General features: G+C 43.2%; 1 protein-coding gene across 1 annotated transcript in view; it reads right to left on the bottom strand.

Moving 5' to 3' along the window:
* The window catches only part of LOC103304325 (zinc finger protein 25-like), a 33725-nt gene extending 24706 nt beyond the window's left edge, over positions 1-9019 (bottom strand). Inside the window, 4 exon segments of the mRNA XM_054723598.1 lie at positions 450-545; positions 821-947; positions 6533-6591; positions 8950-9019. Of these exon segments, the coding sequence (XP_054579573.1) occupies positions 450-545; positions 821-947; positions 6533-6591; positions 8950-9019 (352 nt within the window).
* Positions 9020-14162: the final 5143 nt, after the last annotated feature.

The raw sequence follows: 14162 nt of genomic DNA, 5'->3' as shown, positions 1-14162 counted from the left end.
GAGACCTTGCTTTTGTACCCCTATGCTTGGAACGTGACTGGTGCACAGCAGGCATTAAATAGCTAGGTGTTTGTTGAATAAAATAATGTGTCAATAAATGCATATCTATAGAGTGTGTAGCACTGGTGGGAAGGTGAACAATGGCCATTATTGAACAGAGAAAAAACAGAGAAATAAAGGTCTAAGATGAGGGAGGCAGCAAATGGATTCCACAAAAACCAAGCAAATCTCTCACTGTACATGTCAAACAGAAAATTTAAAAATTATATATGAAGCTGAAATTTGGAGGTTTAATATCTAAGGTAAGGTACTTATTTGTCTTTAGTCATGTCTAAAAGTGGAGCCTCTATAAGAGATTTCTGAAACATATTTCAAAGATACCAACCCCTGACCTGGACTCTTGGGATTCAGTTTCTACCAGTTGCCTTGACCTGACTTCATTAACTCACCTGGATGGCTCTGACTCGGGAATTCTCCCTTTAATATCCATGGTTCTTCTCCTTGCTCCAACTTGAATATCAGCTCAGGTTTGGTAGCACAGTGTCCTGTTATGGGAAATGACAGGGGACTTGGCAACATTTCTTAGGGTTCAGGCCCTTTGAAGAATCAGAAGGGAAAAGCTTTAGAAGCTGTACAATGATGGAGTCTTCTTTGAAAAAGACTCTTTCACTGGGGAGGTGAGAATACAATATTCTTTCAAGTTCCTTAAAAGGATCTTTTAATCCAAATTCCTAAGCCGAAAACTCATAATATTTTACATTGATTTGGTTCCTCAGAAAGGAAGTGCATGCTGTTGGGAGGTGCATGGGGCTGTGCTTACCCAGGGACAACAGGTGCCTGTAGTTCTCCAGCATCACGTCCCTGTACAGGTGCCTCTGAGCAGAGTCCAGCAGCTGCCACTCATCCTGGGTGAAGGCCACAGATATATCCTCGAACGACACTGACCCCTGTAATAGCCCAATCCTGCTCAGTCTGAAGTGCTCAAGACCAGAGGGCATGAGAAGTACATCTGGGAACTAATCCTACTGTATTCACCGTTAAGAGTTTACAAGGTGCCCTAGCCAGCATGGCTCAGTGGATAGAGCATCTGTCTGTGGACTGAAGGGTCCTGGGTTTGATTCCGGTCAAGGACATATGCCTGGGTTGTGGGCTTGGTCCCCAGTGGAGGCTGTGCATGAGGCAGCTGATCGATGATTCTCTCTCATCATTGATGCTTCTATCTTTCTCCCTCTCCCTTCCTCTCTGAAATCAATAAAAATATATTAAAAAAAGAGTTTACTAGGCAATATTACAAGGGATGTCTGTGTACTTGTGGGAAAAACAGAAATCATAACCGAAATACTCTGCTGCCATACTTGTTTGTTAATTCATAAAACTATCTGAGTTCCTCTACCTGCCTAGAACTGTCCTGGTTTTGGAGGACGCCAAGGAGAATAAGACACTGGCCCTGTGCTTAAGGCAGTTACAGACTGATGAGGCGAATTTCTAGAGAAAGAGACATGTGCAATAGTGAATTATGGGAGCCATGAAAAACTGTGTGGACAGAGTGGGGTCACAAGGGGAGAGAGGGTTACATTTCTTGGTGTGTTTTTTCAGGTTATGCTTCATTGAGGGGATAAAGAAGTGATTGCACACCAACAGTGAGTTTTGTGTGAATAAGAGGCAATAGTATAAGCAAAGATACAGACACACTAAAAATGCACATTCAGTTAAGGGAATTGCAAGCAGTACAGCGTGATAGAATAAGGTTGGAGGCTTTGATGAGACATAGAACGGTAGGAGGTATTTAGTGGTCAGACATGGAGAACTTTTGGACTTTCCTCTATAGACCAGTGGCCTCCAAATATTTGGTCACCCCATCAGTAAGAGTTCCTGGGTATTTCTCTAGGTTTGTGGGCTCGATCCCCAGTGCGGGGCATGCTGGAGGCAGCCAATCAATGATTCTCTCTCATCATTGATGTTTCTATCTCTCTCTCCCTCTCCCTTCCTCTCTGAAATCAATAAAAATATATTTTTAAAAAAGTTACTGGGTATTTCTTATAAATTATACTAGATGTATGTGACTCTCCAGCCGTACACCAAAAGTAAAGCTTACCTTTCCTGAGCTTTTTAGATACAAAAGAAACATAAAAGTGCATTCTAGTGCTTTATTTACATGCCACGGAAGACTTGATTGTGCAGTTCTCTGGGACCAACATGCCTGCTTTGGAGATTGCTTCTGAGGACGACGGGGTCATGTACGTAAGTGACACGATCGGAATTACAATTTGAAAGGAGTGTTCTAGAGGCCGAGTGCAAGGTGTTTCAAAGCTGTGGTTCTCAATCAGACATCATTTTGCCACTCGCGGGGGATTTGGCAATGTCTGGAGACATTTCTGGTTGTCACAACTGAGGAAAGGGTGCTACTGGTATATAGTGGGTGGAGACCAGAGATACTACTAAATATCCTACAATGCATAGGCCAGCCTCGATAGCAAAGACTTGACTGGTCTGGTTGGTGTGGCTCAGTGGTTGAGCATCGACCCAATAACTAAGAGGTCACTGGTTCAATTCCTGGTCAGGGCACACACCCGGGTTGCAGGGTGTGCAGGAGGCAGATGATGGGTGATGTTTTTCTCTCATTAATGTTTCTATCTCTTTATCCCTCTCCCTTCCTCTCTCTCTCTAAAAATCCATAACATGTTGTTGTTGTTTAAAAAAAGAATGATCTGGCCCAAAATATCAATAGTGTTGAAGGCTAAGAAAGCCTGTTTCCAAGAGAAGTCAGAGAGGAAGGTACTAGACTATGAAAAGAGATGACCACCTACTTTAATGTAGCAGCAAAAGGATTTAGAAGTGGGAGCTGATTCCAAACGGAATTAATCAGTAACTGTTTATGGAATGAGGGGGGAGAAGGAGCATTAGTCCCAGATAAGTGCAATGGCAGCTGGGTCGATGCTGATGCCAGATACTGAGATTGCAAAATGGGAGAGGGAGCAGATTGGGCAGAGGAGAGAGAGCTGATTCTTGGACATGTTATACTGCAGGCGTCTGTGGCACGCACAGGTGGAGATGTTGAGGTGACCGTTGGGGCTCAGGAGAGAGGTGTAGGTTAGGATGTGTTTTTAGAAACCAGGAACATCTCAGTGGTAGCAAAAGCCATCCGAACAGCGACCTTGCTCACAAAGAGCATGGAGACCAAGGGCGCAGGGCCTGGGGGCACAGCAGGCCAAGGCCAGTGGGCCTGGTGACTAAGAAGGAAGAGGAACCAGGAGTTAGCAGCTGTATCTGCAGCATCTAGAACAGTCCTGGTCTGGTCCACTGTGGTGCCCAAAAAGCAGCGGTCAAATAAATGAAGAGTGTCTGGTGGTGACAATTTCAAGAATAAGTGATCTCCTAACTCGATGCAATGGGCTGGACACACACACACACACACACACACACACACACACACACACGTACCTCCTCTGCCTCTGAAACTACAGCAAGGAGAGACATAAAAACACGAATATGTTTCTCAGAACAGAGGCGTATTGGGAAAGAGGATGGCAGCAAGTGAGAAACGTTGACTAGCTTCTGGAAGATGCCGAAGAGGAGGGAGATGGTGGCAGCACTGTGCTCACCCCTTCAAACAGAGTGTGGCAAAGCCTCAGGCTCCGAGCAGAGCCTGGTGTGACCTCCCAGCTCAGGAAACGTTAGTGGACAGTGGACGTTAGTGGACAGTGGACGCGGGGCTGCAGAAGAGAGAGCAGGAGTAACAGAAGGACCGCCTCCTCTGAGGCTGGTTCCTTCGCTGCTCGGGGCGGGGCCCGGGGGGCGGGGGTGTTAGCTGAGGGTTAACACTCCGGAGGCCAGGTCTCTAGAAAAGGCAGGGAACTGCCTCCACGTGTCTGCATGAACTTTGAAACCCAAGAGATAATCAGAGTACTGTGCTTAGCACCCGGATACGGCCATAGCTTTTCTTTTAAGGCAACTCTAGGGAAACAGACTAATATGCTCAGGTAAGGCACTGCCCCACTTGGCAGGGGAAACGGGGTCCCCTCGAGCATTGTCCCCCTCTGTTCAGACTAAAGAGAAGCCTGTCTGTACACATGTCCCAACTATTCACGTGGGAGACCCCGAGTCATCCTTTCATTCAAATGAAAAGCTTGCCAAGGAAACAGGCCTCTGGTTGCCAAGCAACACACATCAGCTCCCCACATTGATATAACGAGGTGTGTGTTTTTTTTACCATTCTTTTCACACAGAAAACAAAAAAGGCCTCCATGTAGGAGGAAAAACAACAATCTGAAAAATAAGCCTTAAGAACAGACCTGAAGACTGTTAAACAAATTTACTGTCAATAAAAATCAATGGCCTGAAAGGTAAGTACTGAGAACAGACTGAATACTCTGACAACAAGTTTAGTGCCCCTACCAAAGAGAATAACTTTTAAGAATTCAAATAGATGTTCCCAAATTGGTGAAGGAGTCTTCTATGCAATGAGAAAAGTGAGGATGAAAAAAGAAGTCCACAGACACTACTTTATTGCTGACTTACGGAAACAGAAAAACAAAACTCTCGAGAGAAGGCTTGAAACAAACCATACAGGTGACAAAAATGAGCAAATCCCTCAACCCATAGAACAAAAACACAGAAAAACGAAAACGATGAAAGAAAAGTAAGAAGTCACAGGCGGCCGATCGGGAGAGGCACTGACAGTCTAATGGGATTTCTGGGCGACAAGAACCAAGAGCTGGAGGGGAGGAGAAACCAGCTGAGAAGTGACGGAAAACATCCCGGAACGCATGAGCCTTCATCCTAACAGGACCAACCAGTTCCCCAGCAGGCAGCCTGAAGAAGAACAAATAACAGGCCCTGCCTGGTGAGGTATCTGGAAACCGAGGGTAACAGCAAACCTGCGAGCTGGAAGAACAAATCAGGTTACCTCCAAAAAAGGCGAGAATAAACTGCCGCACGACTTCTCCATGGAGATCATCTTTTCTCCTAATACGCTGACGGAAAAGGATTCAAACCCACATCCTGTAGGCAATCCATCATTCATGTAACGGGGCAGAATAAAGGCACTTTCCGATACCCAGCCTCAGAAGGCATGTAACCACACAGTCTTTCCGTGCAACCCCCAGGGGTCTCTACCAAAGCTCAGCAGAATCTGAGGAAGAAGACCTGGCATCCAGGATCATGGTGGGTGGCAGATAGAAGGGCCGAAGAACTGGTTCCGGTAGAGCAGGAAGGACTGACCGTGGGTGGCTTACAGGCGGTGAAAGGGAAGAGTGCATGGGGCTAATTGAACAGGAAACATTTTTTTAAAGCTACTTATAAAGGGTATGTGGGCAAAGTTTTCTATTTTTTGACAAAGCCGTGGGGAGCACGCCTGAGAATTCCTGGAACTTTGGAAGAGGAGCTGCTACAGGGATTGACGGTGATGCTACAGTGGCCTCGTGGGTTCAACGACAGGCCCTCTGGGACGGGGTAATGCGATCAGCCACAGAAGACAGGGCAGGTCAGGCCTCTGGTGGAGCTAGGACCGCCAGCTCCATTGGTCAGCACGGGCACCTGAAACCCTCTTTCTATCTAAGTAGGGTTGCCAGTTAAATTTGAACTTCAGATAAGCAACAAATAAGTTTTTAGTATGTGTGTGTCCCATGCAGGATATACTTTGTTTTATGTGCCCTGTGTCTTCTCTGGCAACCCTATACCTAAGATGTCTCCCAAGTTCTTGAGCAAGTTGAAACATAAGTGGATGATAACTTACAACCAACAGTGCGTGGGAAGCTTGCAGTGAATGTGGCCTCAAATGTCCTTCCGGCCAAACTTCTAACGATGTATCCTTAGAACTATTCCAGCTACAAGCTCTTAAAAAGTTACTTAAATCTGTTACTTATATCCTCCAAAAAGGGGCATAATAAAAGTACCTATCTAAAAAAATAGACAAAACAAAAGTTAAAAAAAAAATACCTACCTCATGACATCAGAATTATCTGAACTAATCCAGGTAAGAAAATTAACAGTGACTAGAACATAATAAGCAGCCCTAACTTGTAGGTAATACTATAACTGACCAATTATTATTATTTTGTCACGTTGCCTTCAACCTTGGGACAGCAAAAATAATCAGAAAGTGGATGCTAAAATTTAAATAATTATTATCCAAGTAGTTAAAAGGTGTGATGCGACTGTTAACTAAAAACTCGCAAAATAATATTTATTATATTAAAAAAAGAGAAAAAAGAAAACCATTAGATTATTTCCACAAAACTTGAGATGAGGGAGGAGTCCATCTTATTTAGATGATACTATAAAAACCATTCCTGATGCTGAGGGAAACGTATGTTTACATCTGTGCTAAACACATCAAAGGTAATTAATAGTAGGATAAAAAGGAAATATAGACCTTGGCAACTACCTGAAGATTAAGAAAGGAAAGTAAAATAATAATGCAGGAAATGGTAAAAATAAAGAAAAACAATTGATAAGAAAATGTGTTTACTGAAAATGCAAAGGAACTCTTAGATTTCACAGTGAAAAAATTGGTAATAAGTGAACAACTCACCTCGGATGTGTTCATTTTCTCCTGCTCCTGGAAGAGTTTAGAGAACCGTGAAGGCAGAGCTGGAGAAAGGGAAGGAGAAAAGGTATCATGAGAATTACAGTCTACCTTGAAGTCCTCATGGCACTTTCTAGAAATCCACACGTATTAGCTGCCACAGCACGCAGGGGGAGAATGTCTCTGACCCCTCAGAAAGGGCAGGTATGTCGAGGGGCCTCTTGCAACCCTGGTCTAACCATGAGGAGCACAGAGAGGCAGGCTTTCCATTGGGGAGAGTAAATATTTGTTCTTAATGGTTTCTTACAAGGTATAACCTCCCTCGATTCAATAGCGACAAATAGACAAGGCAAAGTCCAACTAAGAAAGTCCTGGTTACACAAATCGTAGCATAGGAAGGACAACATGCCAACCTTTGGTCCATTATGAAACATGTTACATCTTAAATTTTTTGATATTTGGGGTTTACTTTAAAATAATCCAGTAGAGGAAGGTGGAAGGTAGGGAGTGTGTGTGTGAGCGTGTGTGTGTGTGTGTGTGTGTGTGTGTCTGTTGGGGGAGTATAGATGAAATAAAATGGCCCATATTTTGAAAATTGCTGAAGCTATGACAAGTGTATGGGAGTCATTATGTAATTTTCTTTATTTTGTATGTTTTAAATATTTCCATTTAAAAATGTAGAAGATGACACAACAATAAAAACCTGATAGAAATCTGCTCACTTACTTTTATACTTATGTTTTTAACTCCTTGTGGTTAAAGAATTCATAGGAACCTCTGACAACAGGAATGGGTGTGCTTTAAGAAAATCTATTTTTTTTTTTAGAAAGGAGATTTGTTCTCCTTGGTTTGCAGTGTCTCCAAAGGACTTTTTATTAAGAAACTTGCTTTGATTTAACTGAGTCATGGTGGACAAAACCGTGGCTTGGGATTCGCAGTCAGGGGGCCTTGGTGCTCCTTTTAGTTCTGCCACGAATGAATAATGTAAATGGAGATAATAATCCAGGTGTAATAACATTAATGATACTGACAATAGTTGTATATTGCTCACTATGTAACGGCATTGTTCTAAGTACTTTATATATGTGACCCCGTTTATTCCTTAAAATAAAGCAAGATGTAGGTGCTCTTATAACTCCAATTTTACAGAGGAAATTGAGGGGGAGAACATTAAAGTAATATGGTGGAGCTAGGCTCTGACCCTGGCAGTCTGGCTCCAGAGACCTTATACTTAACCCTATGCCAATGACTCTCTCATGCCCGATATTGTTCACTTTAAAAAAAAATATATATATATATATTTTATTGATTTTTTCACAGAGAGGAAGGGAGAGGGATAGAGAGCCAGAACCATCGATCAGCTGCCTCCTGCACACACCCTACTGGGGATGTGCCCGGAACCAAAGTACATGCCCTTGACTGGAATCGAACCTGGGACCCTTCAGTCCGCAGACCGAAGCTCTATCCACTGAGCAAAACTGGCCAGGGTGATATTGTTCACTTTTAAAATGAGGCAGGGCCCTAACCGCTTTGGCTCAGTGGATAGAGCGTCAGCCTGCAGACTGAAAGGTCCCAGGTTCAATTCCTGTCAAGGGCATGTACCTTGGTTTCGGACACATCCCCAGTAGGGCGTGTGCAGGAGGCAGCTGATCGATGTTTCTGTCTCTCTATCCCTCTCCCATCCTCTCTGTAAAAAATCAATAAAATATATTTAAAAAAAATAAACTGAGGCAGGATTATAGAACCCTTGAAAACCCTTCCTGTGCTCCTATGAAGGCAGGAATGGCAGGTGGTGGCATATCCCTACATTCCAGATGTGGTGATGTGCATGGTTTAAGGGCTGGGCAGGGTCCCGGGAGAAGGGTGAGAGAACTGATGTGGGGAGGATTTTCTGGGAGGAGCAGAGATAGTGTCTCCCTCCCAGACCACGTCCTCATCATCCTGTCCACAGGGCTTCCCCTTCCCACAAAGCCCGCCTATTGCCCCCCATCCTCAGCCCAGCTGACCTCTCTCTTTGGAAAGTTGGCCCTTGCGGTCACTGCCTGACAGTTCTTGACAACCTCAGGGCAGAAGGATCAGGAACTGCTTCTGAGCACGCGAAGACAGACCCTGCTTGTTTCTTGGATCTCTGCCCTGCAGCTGTGGTAGCCGATCTGGGGAGGGTGGGGATCCCCCAGGTGGGAGTCCTGCTCCTGGTTTTCCCACCCTCTTTCCTCCCAAGAGCGGTGTGATCAGGGAAATTTGGACCTGGCCGGAAGGGGTAAAGTCAATTAACTGGAATCTTCAGCCCTGGCCCACTGTCTCTCGGAATTCACCATCCCCTACAACAGTTCTCCCGGTGTGGTCCCAGACCAGCAGCGTCAGCATCACCTGGGAGCTTGGGAGCAATGCGAAGTCTTGGGTCCCTCCCTAGACTTACTGACCCAGACACTCTGCGGGTGGGACCAGGCAGCTGTTGGGGTTGAACAAGCCCTCCAGGTGATTCTGATGCATGCTGGCCACCACTGCCAGAAAATGTGGCTTCGGGGTCTGTCAACTGCTGAGGGCACAGGGCAGACAGACAATGAAGGAAGAGTCTAGAAGGCTCAATTGTGCAGTAACCCGAGGGTTCTGTCCAGATACCAAGAATCCTCAAGAGCCTCTAGGGAAGACTCAGTCCTCACACACTGCAGGTTCCTCCCCGTGGCTCCAGGGCAGTGCCACTCTGCTAAGGGCTGTGAAGGATGTGCGGCCGGGCAACCCCCTGCCGGGGGCGTGGAAATCAATCTGTTGGGGGTTCCCACCCCAGCTCCTTCAATTACTGGCCGTGAAACGCCACCTCCAGAGTCTTGGCTTACTGCTTGGATAAAATGGGATGATTAATACCGACTTTACAGGGGGTCTTTGAGAACAAATAATATACTTCGTTAAAAGAACAGCGAAAAAGGCAGCAACATTTCTCAGGTGCTTAGTGAATGTCAGGCCTGTGCTGAGTGCTTTACAGGCGCTACCCCTACCCAGAGACTAAATAAGAAAATTATTTTATGTTTTCTCTAGGTTCTTGGTGGTTTACTGTAAGTTGTTAAATCAAGAATCCACATGAAATTTATGTTATAACGTGTATGACTGAGAGAGAGGGTCGTCCCCTCTCCACCCATTGCCTCTAGTGTGATCCTCAGACCACCCTTGAGACGGGTTTTAGAAACAACTTCATTTTGCCGATGGAGAAACAGAGTCTTAGAGGCTCACCATTTTGCCCAAGGAGACTCGGTGGCAAGGCTAGAATGTGCACCATCTGTAGTTCAAACTCGAGCTCTTGAATCAGCCTGCTAGCCTGCAGACCCACCACCTGCCCTTAGCCGGCAGGCATATCCTACCCGTTACAAGAATGAGTCTCATCTCCACTGGTGTGGGGGATGTGACTCCCTAATGAAGGGTGGGCCAGGGCACATGCAAATTCGAGGAGCTTCTGGCAACAGTCTTTTAACACGCGGATGCCTTTTCTCGGCGCGCTTTATTCTGACCAGGAAACCCATGTCCATATCCTTTTCCTGGAACCTGCAGGGTCGCAGCCAAGCTGCTCTGTCGCGTGGCTTCCTCTAGGGGCAATGCAGAGCAAGAGCTGCAGGGTGTCAGTCTGCATGGGACTCGCGCAGGTTTCGGCTTCCACCAGGTGTGGGCACACACCCGACAAAGCAACCCTGCAAACTAGGTTCTCACCTGTAGAGCACATCCTCCGTGCAGGATCCGGTCAGTGAGCGACGCGTACCCGGGGAGGCGCCGTGGTTATCTGGTTATCTGCCTGCCGCGCCAAGCTGGAAACCAGGGAGCGGGCGAACAATGAGGAAGAACTGCACATGCGCAGAAGGAGCTGCGAGGACCAGTTCTCTGCGCCTCCTCCCACTAATCCATCAAATTCAGGACTCCGTTTCCCATAAGTCTCCGAGCCCCTCTCCTTAGGGACAGACTTTAGAAGTCCCGCCTTATTCGGTGAATTGGGTGATGGGTTGTCCAAAATCATCTCTACTTTTCCTGGGAGCCCGGGTTCCCTCAACACCCCCAGGATCTGAAACTGGCTCCACCTACAACCAGTGTCTCTTTAGATTCAAAGCTACCTTGGGAAGGACAGATGTATGTCAGCTGCACGCATGAAAACATAAACATCTAACTAAACTACTAAAAAATACAGGCCAGCGGTATAGTGAAAGATTAATACCCACTACAAGCAAGTTTTCTCCAAGGAATGCAAACAACATCTCCAAACTGGGTTTCAAAAGTGATACTCTAAAACCAGGTAAAACACCAAGTACACAAAACTCAGAGGAAGATCTGATCAAAGGCAAACACAAGCTCCTCTCCCAGGAATGACTATGTTAGGTGATACTTTGATTAAACTAGGATCCTAAAAGCTCTATGTGTTGTTTTGATCTTTACATTAAACATGTGGTTAATCATTTTCTTACCCCTTTTACCTTTTCATTTTGAAAATTTTCAAATGTACAGAAAAGTTACAGGAATGATTCATTCTGAATAAAACACCTGAACAAACTGTTTATTTAGATTCACGGTTGTTAATATTTTGCCACTTTTGCGCTCTCCCTCCCTCCCGTCTCCTCTCTCCCTCTTTCTCTCTCATTTCCTCCAACTACATTCAGGTTACACATTTCTTGGCATAATATAGGGGCTGTTATGTTTTCAGTAAATCACACCAGATCAGTTTCATTCTCATGATGTCACTATATCAACTGTTTCTCTTATGCCAATGATAGTAATAGGAACTAAGTACCATTCACAGTAGCATTCGGTATTTAGGGCTAGATTAACAAAAACTGGGCAGAACTCACACAACAGAAATGATGTGAATGGAGACATGTATTGTTTTCCTAAATAGCAAGACACAACATTCTTCAACAAAATCCAATCAAAACCTTAGTAAGCTGAGTGATGTGACTTCTTTATTTTTTTTTTGTTTTATTTAACAGAACACATCTAAATTTCATCTGGAAGGAGGAGGAGGAGGAGGAGGAGGAGAAGAAGAAGAAGAAGAACAACAACAACAACAACAACAAACCACAGGATAACAGCCAGGTCTAAAAAAAAATCAGTATTTTCTGTAATACATGAATATGTATAATATTAATATAAAATTCAAAAGATTGCCTCTAGCTCCTTAGAAGTACAGACACAAACCCAAGAGTTCATACGAATTTAGAGTATGATGAAGGGGTAATTTCCAAGTGGGGGGAAGGGAGAAATGAGGTGGGCAGGAAACCATGTTAGGAAACTAGAGGCAATGGGTGGAGAGGGGATGACCATATCTCTCAGTCATACACGTTATAACATAAATTTCATGTGGATTCTTGATTTAACATCTTACAGTAAACCACCAAGAACCTAGAGAAAACATAAAATAATTTTCTTATTTAGTCTCTGGGTAGGGATAGCAAGCTGTCAAACCATAAAAGAAATGGCTGCCATATTTTACTCTAGAAAAATTTAAAACCTTACTTCTAAGGGAAAAAAATCAAGTAAAAATCACTTGGAAAATATATTTGTTAAGTATGCGAAAGAAATGGTTTATTGACTTCATTTAATTATCTCTTACACATTTATAAGAAGATCACACTACCATAAAAATGATCTATGGATACAAAGGGGAAAGTAATAAAAGAAAAAATGCAAATGAGGAATAAATATGTGAAAGCAACCCATAAACTACGAATAAAAAATGCAAGTGTTTTTTTGGCTTTACCATTGGCAAATATTATAAAGAAAAATGATATCCAGGGTAGGCATAAGTTTGGGAAGAATTCAGTCTCATAAATTTCTATTTGGAAAATAATTTATAAACCAATTTAGAGGCCACTCTACCAAGACTTAAAAGGAACATGCACTGCAATGTAGCAATTCTGTTATTAGAAATATGACCTAAGAAAATAATTGTCCAAAGATACATGTATAAGTACATTTCTCATAACGTATATTAACAGCAGCACACTGTCAAAAATATAAATGTGAAGAAAAAAGAATAGCTTGTAGGAATCTGTAAGGTGGGGCATCAGGTAACCATTAAAAATTATAATGCAGAGATATATTAACATGGTGGGGAGTTTAAAATATATTTTCAAATAAAATACTGTTTACACAAGAATATACTTATTTTTGGGGTAAAAACCATACATGTGTGTAGGAAGTGGTTATAGGGTTAAGCCTCTGACTGACCTGTGGCAGGATCACAAACAAGTTCATTTGGAGGGCAGACCCCTCCAAGCATAATTAAGCCTAATCCTGTAACTGATCCCTAGATCCTTCCTGGGTAGCTATTCCAAGTGAAACTTACAAGAACATTGTTAATTGCTTTGTTTGTCCCTGACTATAAATAAAGCCTCAGCTTTGCAGTCTGGATCTGTTCTGTGGCCTCAGCAAGGCACAGAAAGGTCCACCCAGCCCCAGCTTTCAAATCTATCTCTCCTCTCTTTATTTCTAGTATTTCTCAATCCCTGGCCGCCTCCACTTAGAACCAGTTGTTCGTTCATCTCTCTTTCCACGCGGGTCGCGGAAAAGGGAGATCCCTGCCATGTTTGGCCCCCACTGAATCAGGCCCCCGCACATGTGTCCTAAGGGTATAAAAACAAATATATAAAACAAATGCAAGAACAAAATTGAACAAAAAAAAAATTAAAAATACTTTATTCTCATCCATTAACAGTAGAGCAGTCTATGCAAAGATTTTCTTTATGAAGACCTGTAAAAATTCAAAACCTGCATCATTCAATACTAATATTCTCATAGGAATAGACATATAAGAGGGAAGGTACGTGCTCAGGGAGCATAAATTTACATCTATTGTGGAATATATCTGCTCTAACACTGCCTTTTTAATGTTCTCAGCATTAGCTCTGATGTTGTATTGAGTTCTTCACTAAATTAACTGCACAGTGCATTATGGTGTTTGCTTAAGTGTCTTTGTGGTATATTATAACATCTAATTTCCACTTCAATATAATTGGTCTTCATGAATTTGTAAGCCCCCCCTAAAAGTACTACTACTTAATGAATGTTTTGATGAGACTGGTGTAGTAATTAAAATATATTAAATTTTAATAACAGCAAATATTAAAATAACTGCCAAAGTTATAAAATCATTCAAACACATTCTAAAGCATTAGTGACAGTATGCTTAATCAAGAACACTAACAATCCTGGGCTTGACTACTAAATGTGTACATTTTAGCTCATTTGCTAAGGTGATACAGTCAAACCTCAATAACACATAGTTCACATTTAGTGTGCTTTACTGCTATAAGTTATGTGGTTCCTTATAATTTTTGAAATTTAAAAAATCTTATAGACACTAACAATATATGTGGTCCTAGACAAATCATTTACTCATTCTCCCCTAATTTTACTGTTATTTTAAGCAAGGAGTAAGGTTTAGGTAACTTGCAAAGTTCACTCCAGTACTACCTTTGAGTTCTTCTGTAGCTAAGAGGAAAACCTTTTCTTCCCATTGGCCATAATTAAGGGGAAAATACCAGTCAGGTCTGGTAATATTTATAGTATGGGACCAGCCCAGAATCTGGGAAAAAGAAAATAGAGTTGGTGTGTAGTTTAGGGAGGAGCTGGTAAAGTTAGTGAGCTATTATTCCAAGAACAA

Source organism: Eptesicus fuscus, chromosome 12 (assembly GCF_027574615.1).
Source record: "Eptesicus fuscus isolate TK198812 chromosome 12, DD_ASM_mEF_20220401, whole genome shotgun sequence".
Taxonomy (NCBI): domain Eukaryota; kingdom Metazoa; phylum Chordata; class Mammalia; order Chiroptera; family Vespertilionidae; genus Eptesicus; species Eptesicus fuscus.
The sequence above is the reverse complement of the archived record's forward strand: the minus strand, read 5'-3'. Positions and strand labels throughout refer to the sequence as shown.